This window comes from Gastrolobium bilobum, unplaced genomic scaffold (genome assembly GCF_033153095.1).
Source record: "Gastrolobium bilobum isolate Gb01-03AN ecotype WA unplaced genomic scaffold, APGP_CSIRO_Gbil_v1 utg26694, whole genome shotgun sequence".
Classification (NCBI taxonomy): Eukaryota; Viridiplantae; Streptophyta; class Magnoliopsida; order Fabales; family Fabaceae; genus Gastrolobium; species Gastrolobium bilobum.
The window spans coordinates 93,805-103,959 of NW_026896717.1; the positions used below are offsets into that span (position 1 = coordinate 93,805).

The window sequence follows — 10,155 nt, forward strand, 5'->3', positions numbered from 1 at the left end:
AGAAATAAACCTTGTTGATTTGAATTTTCAGATTCATCATGTCCCCGAAAAGGTTGACCATTTCGTAGTAGGTATCTAGCACAATCTAAAGAAGCTTCCAGCCGAATACGATAATTAATTCTTTGTTGTTCATAAATATTTGAAAAGGCAATATCAATATGTTGTTTTTGCTTCATCAAATCTTGACTAGCTTTATAACATCTATTGTGAACACTCCTATGATCTCCAAAATGAACTCTAATTCTATCCTTCTTCTGCCAATTTCTGAACCCCACACTGACAAATGTTTCCTTCGTCGAACCACTGCCTCCAACCTCCATATCAAATAGATAACAATACAAGCAAAAATATGCATCTTGTGATACACTATACTCCAACCAAGAACCAAATTATTCATACCACTTAGAATTGAGTCTATTCTTTTTTCCATACATTTCCATTTGAGGGAATGGTTTAAGAATTGGTTGAGTTGGCCCCTTGAGCAAAAATAAGCACTCTGAATATCCTCTCTCTATAGGATTTGATGTCATTGAATAAATTGATGGTATTTTTCCCGGATCCACTTCAGGATTTTCATAGCATTACCATATTTATCTTCCACTTTAACTATATTTTTTAATATTATGGATAAAGCGATACAAATTAAGGCTATCTAAATAAATCAAGTTTATTGGATCAAATCTATTATACCTATTCATGATTTTTTTAATCGCCCATAATTTTGGCACATAATCTTAGATCACCCCATTTAGCCAATAAGATAAATAAGTTGGCTCATTTGACCATCGGACACATGTTTATTTTATTTTTTTAGGTACACTTTTAATGCACATTGTTTGATTACTTGATAATATTCATTTCTTGATATTCTGTTATCGGTCTCTAAATGAACCCTAGTGACTAGAATATGGCTAATTACGTTTTTATTTTTCAATAAATTGTGTATGTAAAAATTGACTACCATTTTTTTAATAAATAAGGAGGTCCTGAAGCCCAAAAGAGAACAAAAAACAAAATAAAAGCAATGACAAAACAAAAATTAAGATCCTTGATCCCTTAACTCTCCAAAACAATCTTGAAAGAAGAAAGTTGAAATTTCCTAAGGCATAAGTAGAAAAATGCAGAAGTTCTTCTTCATGTTTTAAGTATTTTAGTTATTTTGTATTTGGTTAGAAGTAGTAACGCCCCGTTCTAGAACCGATTCATTATCATTGTGTATGATATTAAGCGCAATTACAATCATATTGGTTCAATTAAAAACATGGATAAACTTTTCCCTTTTAAAATGTAGTTCATTTCTATTTAAACAAAACCATATTTAAAATAACCAATACCGTAATTATAACCAGGTAATATTGTAGAATAACTAAAATACGCTTAGAAGTATCATACAAGTCCTAAGGGATACCACTATGAGATTCCCAAAGGTTTCACACTCTAATTTCTCATTTTTCTGAAGACTGGTTGCTCGCTTTAGCGAGCTGCTCAGCGAGCGTTTTACATATGCTCGCTAGACTCCTTGTAACAGCCTGTTGTACATCGATATTGTTAACATTGATTATCATATTAAGCGTAGTTACAATCACAGCAATTCATTTATAAAAATGTAAGAAAACTTTTTTCTTTTTATTACGCGAGCATTTAAAATAATAGTAAAACGTAATAAATAAAAGTTGTGACCGTAACTGAAAACTAACTGCGGAATAATTAAAACAAGTGCCTAAATATCTTATAATACTTCTCTCAAATGCCTAAAACAAGTGCCTAAATATCTGGAAAAATCTGACGAAAATCAATTAAACCCAATCAAAATCTAGAATTATGATCTGACCCAAAAAACCTTTATTTAATTCAAATAAATCGTAAAAATACCAACCAAGAGTAATAAAGAAGTGTAACAAAATATGTGTTATCAAATTCCCCCACACTTATCTTTTTGCACTATGGGGCAAAAACTAAAATAAAAAGCAAAGACTAAGATCAACCAATTCCTTCTAACAATTATCAAGCATACAGAAAATATACAAAGATCACAAGTCTTCAACAGATAAACCAATCAGACAGAAATTCCTTAATTTCAAATCACAAGACCTACTAATTTCAACTGTACATGCCAATTGCATGTAATGGTTCTTTACAGGATGCTCTCAATATTTTTCTGTCAAGTGTATCGGGTAATAAGTGTATCACTCAAATCCACTCAAGAAAATCATTGTACCATAGGCTTGCTCAAGTTCTACTTCTCCACTGCTACCAACACATGCATGCACAAATCAAGAGGGCTTTATGCAAGGTTGTAATGGGGCTGAGGTGAAGGTATGGATGAAATATGGAAGAGAATGTTAAACACCCAGAAATCTATTTGAGCAAAAGTTAAAAATTACATTAAGGAAATAAAACAAAGATAATGAAAAGATAGAAATAAACACTTTTTTTTTTCTTTTTGCTTTTTTTCTATTTTTTTCTTTTTGCTTTTTCTATTTTATTTTATTTTTGCTTTTTCTCTTCTTCTTTTTTTGAAAAGTAAAATCACATAGCATAAAGGAATCAGATGGACACCCCCACACTTAAACACATTATCACAGTAAAACCAATGCTCAGTAAATCTCCAGGGTGTGGAATTAATTGGTTTTTCACTTAGGCTTGTAAAGGCTCAGAGGGGCTCACCAAAGGATAATAATGTAAGGGATGACTATCTGGCTAAAGTGGGTAAAGAAAGAAATGAATGCCTCAATAATATTCATGCATGAAAGTGAAAAATGCAGTTTCAAAAAGAACCACGGCAAGTTCTAGAGAACAAAGATCAAGAGCAGAAGCACACGAGAAAGAAAGAATGGCCACAAGATGTATGCCATGTATACAGGCTCAAAACCTCACAAAGGTCAACCAAATCATGCAATCAACAGCACAGAATCAATCAGCAGGTATTGCAGTCCAAGAATCGAGATCAGAGCCCAACAAACTAAGAATCATGCAATCAAACATTGTGATCTAAGTCTACTCCATGTATCACTCAATAATTACCAGAAAGAAGAGGAAAATCTACCTAGGAAAATCAAAAACTAAAAGAAAGAAGGAAAAATAAAAATAAAAATGCAAATAACAGAAAGAAAAGAAAAAGAGGGAAGAAAACTCCCTGAACTCCCTAAGGAGAATAAGCAACATCAAGCAGACTCTCAAACTATTCTGAGCTCTTGCCGGAACCAGTTCATTTTTCTGATTCGCCACTACAATTACTCCAGACTTCTTGGGAACCACTTGAACCGGGCTAACCCACTGCCTATCTGAAATGGGATAAATGATCCCAGCTTGTAAAAGCTTCGTGACTTCCTTCTTCACCACTTCCAGGATGAGCGGGTTAAGGTGCCTCTAGGGTTGCCTCACTGGTTTTGCACCTTCCTCAAGCAAAATGTGGTGCATGCACATGGTAGGGCTGATTCCCATAATATCTGCTAAGGTCCATCGAATTGCCTTCTTATTTGCTTTCAGCAAAGTCAGAAACTTTTCCTCCTGCTCGAGTAGAATGTTCTTGGCCACTATCACAGGTAACTGCTCATGTTCCTCCAGATATGCATACTTCAGATGTTCAGGCAGAACCTTCAGTTCCAACTTAGGTGGCTGCTCAATGGATGGGAGAAGTCTAGCGGGTGCAGGTTCTGCAGAAAACACATTAATATCTATGCCTGGAATCAAATTCTCAGAAACAGAATCAGCAATGATTTCAACAGGCGATTCAGAATTCAAGTTCAATGCAGAACCACTGTGCAAATCAGCATTCAATGCATGATAAAAATCGGAATAGCACAACGCTATCTCAGCACAAGCAGTACAATTACTATTATCGATACAACCACATGACAGATCAGAATCAAGTAATGATGATAATTCTGGATATTCAGCAGTTAAGTCAATAGAGATATCATCAATCATTTCATCAATTACATCCATACAAAAAATAGAATGCTCTACCCTAGAAAATTTCATGGCATCAAAAATATTAAAATTTACCAAGCTATCACCAAATTCCATGGAAAGACCAGCATGCACATCTATCTTAGTCCTAGCAGTTTTCATGAAAGGTCTACCAAGTATAATTGTACTACTAGGGGTCTCACCCTCCATCCCTCAAATATAGAAATCAGCAGGAAAAATCATATTGTTCACCCTAACTAATATATCTCAACTACTCCAGAAGGACGAACACTACTCCTATTAGCTAATGTAACCACAATACTAGTAGCACGCAAAGGACCAAGACCAAGAGACTTATACACAGATTCAGGCATAACATTAAAGGAAGCTCCTAAGTCTAGCATGCAATCATGAAAAACAGAATTGCCAATCACACAAGGAATAATAAATGTCCCTGTATCTTGACCCTTTTTAGGCATAGGCTGGATGAGTGCTGATACATTCTGACTTAGGCTAACTCGCTCATCTCCTTTCAGTCTCCTCTTGTTGGTGCACAGCTCCTTTAAAAACTTGGCATATCTCGGAATCTGCTGTATTGCATCCAGAAGAGGGATGTTCACCTCAACTTTTCAAAAGGTGTCAAGTATCTCTTTATCTTGAGCCTTTGTTGATTGCTTCTTGGACTGAGTGGCTCTATGAGGGAATGGCAGAGGGATATGGATATCAGATGTATCAGTGCTCTGCTTCTTGGAACTAGTGTCACCTCCCTTGGATGACTCAGCAGCAGCTTGGTTTGGCTCTTCCAGTTGCTTGCCAGACCGGAAAGAAATGGCACTAACATTGCCGGTTCCCTTTGGATTTGGAACTGTCTGTGATGGAAAGGAGCTGCTGGAAGGTTAGGCTTGGTTCATTGATGTCGCCAATTGCACAATCTGTGTCTGCAAATTATGGTTGTGGATTCTGTTCTCTGTTGAAACTCCAGATTGTTGGTGGCCATCTGTTTCATTAAGTCCTCCAAGGAAGGACCACTACCACTATTTTATTGTTGCATCTGTTGGGGAGCAGCTTGCTGGAAGTTCTGTCTCTGCTGTGGGTTGAACTGTTGGTTCTGCTGATATAGAACATATTGCTGATTCTGGTTCCATCTAAGGTTGGGATGATTCTTCCAGTCATGATTGTATGTGTTGGAGAATGGATTATTCTGCTGCTGGAACTGTGGTTTCTCAGGAAAAACTGCAGAGACTGACTGGTCTGCAGGAATGGGGCCCTCTTGCAAAGAAGGGTAAGCATCAGTGGGGTGAAATGGGTCATCGCATATGCCACATGGATTGCCGGACTGTGGAGCAGAAGTCTGGACTGTCTGGGTAACTACCAACTGTCTCACCATGATTGCTAGTTCATCAAGTCTATTTTCAATTCTCTGATTGCCAGTACTTGATGCCACTGCTGAAGGCTGGGTCAGAGTCGCTTGCATCTGGTACACAGCACTACTATTGGCTCTCGTTCCAAACTGTTGAGCATTTGCAGCCATGTTTGAGATCAACGCCTTAGCTTCATCAGGTATTTTATCAACAAGAACTCCTCTACTGGCAGCATCAATCAGGTTCCTGTCCATATGTAGCAATCCCTCATAGAAGTAGACAATCAACAATTGCTTCGAAATCTGGTGATGTGGACAGCTTGCACAAAGTTTTTTAAATCGCTCTCAGTACTCATGCAAGTTCTCCCCATTTGCTTGTTTTATGCCACTTATCTCTTTTCTGATTGAAGTGGCTCTTGAGGAAGGGAAAAACTTCTCCAAAAACAATATGGCCATGTCATTCCAAGTCTCAATAGATGAAGGTTGAAGGTAGTACAACCAATCCTTAGCTCCTCCATCGAGGGAATAGGAAAGGCTCTCAGTTTAACCTGCTCCTCATCAACTCCATGCGATTTCATTGCGCTGTAAACTACATGAAACTCCTTCAAATGCTTATACGGATCCTCACCTGCAAGACAATGAAACTTGGGAAGCAAATGGATAAGACCAGACTTAAGTTTAAAACCAGTATCAAGATCAAGATAATGAATGCAAAAAGGCTGATAGTTAACCTCTGGTGCAGCCAATTGCCTTAAACTTCTATTATTCATTTTTTTTAATTAATGACAGTACTACTAGAAAAAAAATGTACCCATAAAAAAATTATTTATATTTAAACTACATTAGAAATTAACCAAAATAAAATTATAAAAACTATTGAACGATTTAAAAAAAATAAAATAAAAATAAAATAAAAAAAATAAAAAAAAAGGAAAGGAAAGAAAGAGCAAAATAAAAATAAAAATAAAATAAATAAATAAAAATAAATAAAATGAAAAAAAATAAAAAATAAAATAAAAGGAAACTAAATATAACAAAATCAAATCTATCTAATAAAAATCTAACAAAATATAATATAATCTAACAATATCTAACAAAATCTTAACAGAATCAAAAGATTAGGAATGATTGGGAACAAAGTCTAGTCTAATCTAATCAAAATCCTAACAAAATCTAATCTACTGTTAATATTCACTAATTAGAATAAAAAAATAGAAACAGAAAAACGAAAAATTAAAGAAACAGAAACAGAATCTAGAATTATGATTTAACCCAAAAGACCTTTATTTAATTCAAATAAATCATAAAAATACCAACCAAGAGTAATAAATAAGTGTAACAAAATATGTGTTATCAATTCCACAACAATAACTTTCTAAAACCAACACCTACACAAAGGTGCCATGCAATCAATAGCAATCATATGAATATCAACATACATTCACAAGTAATATAAGGTAATCCAACAAACTTCAACAAGTGGAGGACTTACCTAACCAAGCATCACTCTATATTCAAGTCCAACTCCATTGGTTCATCCAAGGCTTGATTTGTCAATGATGACTCACTTGTCTCAATCCTAGAAACACCGTGAACATGACCATTACAAAGCAAACAAGCTACATTTCAAGTAACTTAGGAATTTTCATCACTTTATCAAGTCATTTTCCAATAATTTTAGGAAGGTTGCTTAAATGGTTTTCTAAGTACATTTCTATCGATTAAACATCATCCTTAGCATATTTCACAAAATACACTAAGCCCCATACATGCCAAAACATGTCCAATCTACCAACATAACTACAAAACCCTATCTTTGCATTTCAACTCAAAACACATAGGGGTTAAGGATTCTTACCACAAATCAACCCACAATCCCTCAAGGTATGTACTCCAACTCCCCAAGAGACAATGCTGAGCTCCAAGCTCCAATGAGAGCTTCAATTTTGTGGCCCTCTCAAGCCAAAATCTCCCAACACAAGCCTCCACAATGGTATCCAAACTACGGGTTATGTTTTCCTAACCAAACTAAACAACATTGCCTTTGGTCCCACTTGAATCCATGAAGAAACCAAGAAGCTAGGTTTTGTGTAATAGCCCGTTGTACACCGGTATTGTTAACATTAATTACGATATTAAGCGCAGTTACAATCGCAGCAGTTCATTTATAAAAATGCGAGTAAACTTTTTCCGTTTATTACGCGAGCATTTAAAACTATAAAAAGCGTAATAAAAAAAAGATGTGACCGTAACTGTAAACTCTTGCGGAGTACTTATTTAAACTATTTTTATGTCTTACTTTACTTATTATAAGTTACTAAGGGGTTCCCATAAACCCACTTAGCCAATTTCTCAACTTTACGTTTTTACCTTTCCGAACATGGTTCACTAATTATTTTTCTGCGAAAACACCGCTAAAAACTATACTTTCCTCTCGGGTTATATTTTTTTAATTCCCTTTCTAAAAAGCTATCACACGCTTTAATCGGAGCTCGTTTGCTCCGGTTATCGCCGTTTGAAGTTGGATAAGTAAAACAGCCAACCAACCCCAAAACAGCTCAAAACCTCTCTCACTCCACGAATTTCTGCAGAAAATACACTCATCCAATTGTTCTCAAATTTTTATGCTACAAACGAGACACCTCAACCTTCAATTTGATATATCATACGCTTAATTTGACTGAGAAACGAAGAGGGAATTCATTTCCCAAAAACTGCCAGAAACAGCCCCTGCATAAGGGGGTTCTGGAAAGTCTGTGTTCAACGACTCCTACAGGGCTGTATGAAAACCATAATTTTCTCATATTTTAACTCCGTGTAGGGGACATCTCAAGCTTTAAAATGGCGTATGGCACGTCCCTATCGGACCTTTGTGGAGGGAGATATGCTATCCCGAAGTTCGTCTAAAATCTGCCAATTCTACCGAAAATTCGCCAGAGTTTCCTTTGTTTTTCTTAAAATCCCCAAATTTGCATAAGCTCTCTAGTACCTCAATGTACCTAATAATCGAATGGGTGGCACACACAAGGGCCAACAATGCCTTGGGGCACTTACAACCTAACTCAGTTTATATTTATTACACAATATAACTCACTTTATAATTCTTAACTTGTTTCAATCATCAAGTCCATTTTCATGCAATTTCCACATACAATTAATCATAAACCTAAAATAGGCCTAAAGCCCTTCCATCATTGTATATCATGCATCTCTTGTACATTTACAAATTACAACTTACAAATTTAAACTTTAAATTACAACTTACAATTCCATGCTTTAATTTACAACTTGAAACATAAAACTCAAATGACATAAACAACTAGACTTAGGCAAAACGACATGAACAAATATGACATGAAACTCATCCTGCATACATATGGGATGTTCATGCCCTAAGTCTAGCCTAGGCCACAAGGCCAACAAAATGCAAAATGATAAAGATGCTCCCACTAGTCATCCTACGGGCTTCTTGCCCACCGCTCCAACGCCACTGCTAGCTCCTGAAATAAATTCCCCAAGACGGGGTGAGATATACGGATATATCTCAGTAACCCAGAGGTTCTGGAGAAAACTCCGCCCAATGGTTCACTTCGATGCATATAAGCAATATAAAACAACCACTTTCAAAACGGGATAAAGCAAGGGATTTAAAGAAACTGGGGAATATCGGGATATAAAATACGACGAAGCTGGAATGGTAGCTACCCATACCACGCAACGTCCTCGGCATATAAGCCTACGGGTCTAATCCAAGGCGTGTTCCAAGAACCACAACCAAGGTACCCCTTCCATCCATATATACTCGAGACTTCCTAGTGTGCTCCTACCCGGATGACACACCACGACCCTAGGTCAACTGGAACTCCCTCTCGGAGACCTATCCAGTGAAAGTCCGCACTGCCCGAAGGCTACACTGTCTACTGGCCAGAGACTCGGTACATAAGTACCCTTATAAATGCTACATGCATGCTCATGCTGTTCTACACTACTCATATACACTTCCTACCATTACCCTCAACGGGTATGGTGGAACAGAAAAAGGGAACAAGCCCCAGTACCAAGAGGTTACCTCAAATGTTCTTCCACTTAGCTCTACAACAGCTTAGATTCCAAGTTTGTTACTCAACAGAACGCCTACACATAGGACGTTCCCAATTACTCAAAGTTCACAAAATGCATGCCAATCCTCAATTACGCATGCATAATCCAATCACTTACCTCAATCCACTTGGTCCAGGACCAAGGGCAATCCACCAATTCACAGTTCGGGATTCAAATCGACGTACGGCAACCTATACAACCATGTACAACCATCAGTATACGTCAATTTCTATCAAAACGCGAAAACCACAAAATCCTCCTCTTCTTCTTGAAGGTTCAGCCAAACAAGGCAAAAATTCAAATTTATTTTTCTAAATGTTCTCTCTCATTTTATTACACATCCTTAGGTTGCCAAGAGGGAGGGTAATTCAGGTGTTGTTTTTCCGTTTTACGTCTTTTAAGCACCGTTTTGCTAAATAACTCACTCTAGGTTCCTTGGAGACCCTAAACACAATTTATTATTTTTCATTGATTCTACCACTTTCCAACCACCGTACAACCCATTTTAATACCATTTAACACTTGATATATCATTCAATCAACATAAACAACCTCAACTCCCTAATGCACCCTTTATGGCCGAATTGCACACATGGAATGTCCAAAGGATTCTCACTCAATTTTAATCATTCTACACCTCTTACAACACCATTATATTAACATATAATCATCTAACAACTCACCAATAACATCTCAAAACATTTTCCAAAATCCAAGTCATGAAACTTCCAAAAATATTCTAAGTTACAAAATCACATTTTTCACCTAAAATTTTCATTGCA

At 36.5% G+C, this 10,155-nt stretch overlaps 1 protein-coding gene across 1 annotated transcript; it reads right to left on the reverse strand.

Annotated features, from left to right (window-relative positions):
* Nucleotides 1-4,169: 4,169 nt before the first annotated feature.
* Nucleotides 4,170-6,042, reverse strand: LOC133301611 (uncharacterized). Its single transcript, XM_061501257.1, has 4 exons — nucleotides 5,821-6,042; nucleotides 4,962-5,575; nucleotides 4,575-4,800; nucleotides 4,170-4,499 (listed from the first exon to the last, which is right to left on the reverse strand). Exons 1-4 carry the CDS (start codon nucleotides 6,040-6,042, stop codon nucleotides 4,170-4,172), a joined length of 1,392 nt encoding a protein of 463 aa, XP_061357241.1.
* Nucleotides 6,043-10,155: the final 4,113 nt, after the last annotated feature.

Bases quoted from the DNA above. Each gene is read 5' to 3' on its own strand.
- LOC133301611 (XM_061501257.1), bottom strand. From the start codon at position 6,042: ATGAATAATAGAAGTTTAAGGCAATTGGCTGCACCAGAGGTTAACTAT. The intron at 5,576-5,820 runs GTTAAACTGAGA...CCACATCACCAG, and splicing joins ATGGAGTTGATGAGGAGCAG to ATTTCGAAGCAATTGTTGAT. The intron at 4,500-4,574 runs GCTCAAGATAAA...GCAATACAGCAG, and splicing joins CCAAGAAGCAATCAACAAAG to ATTCCGAGATATGCCAAGTT.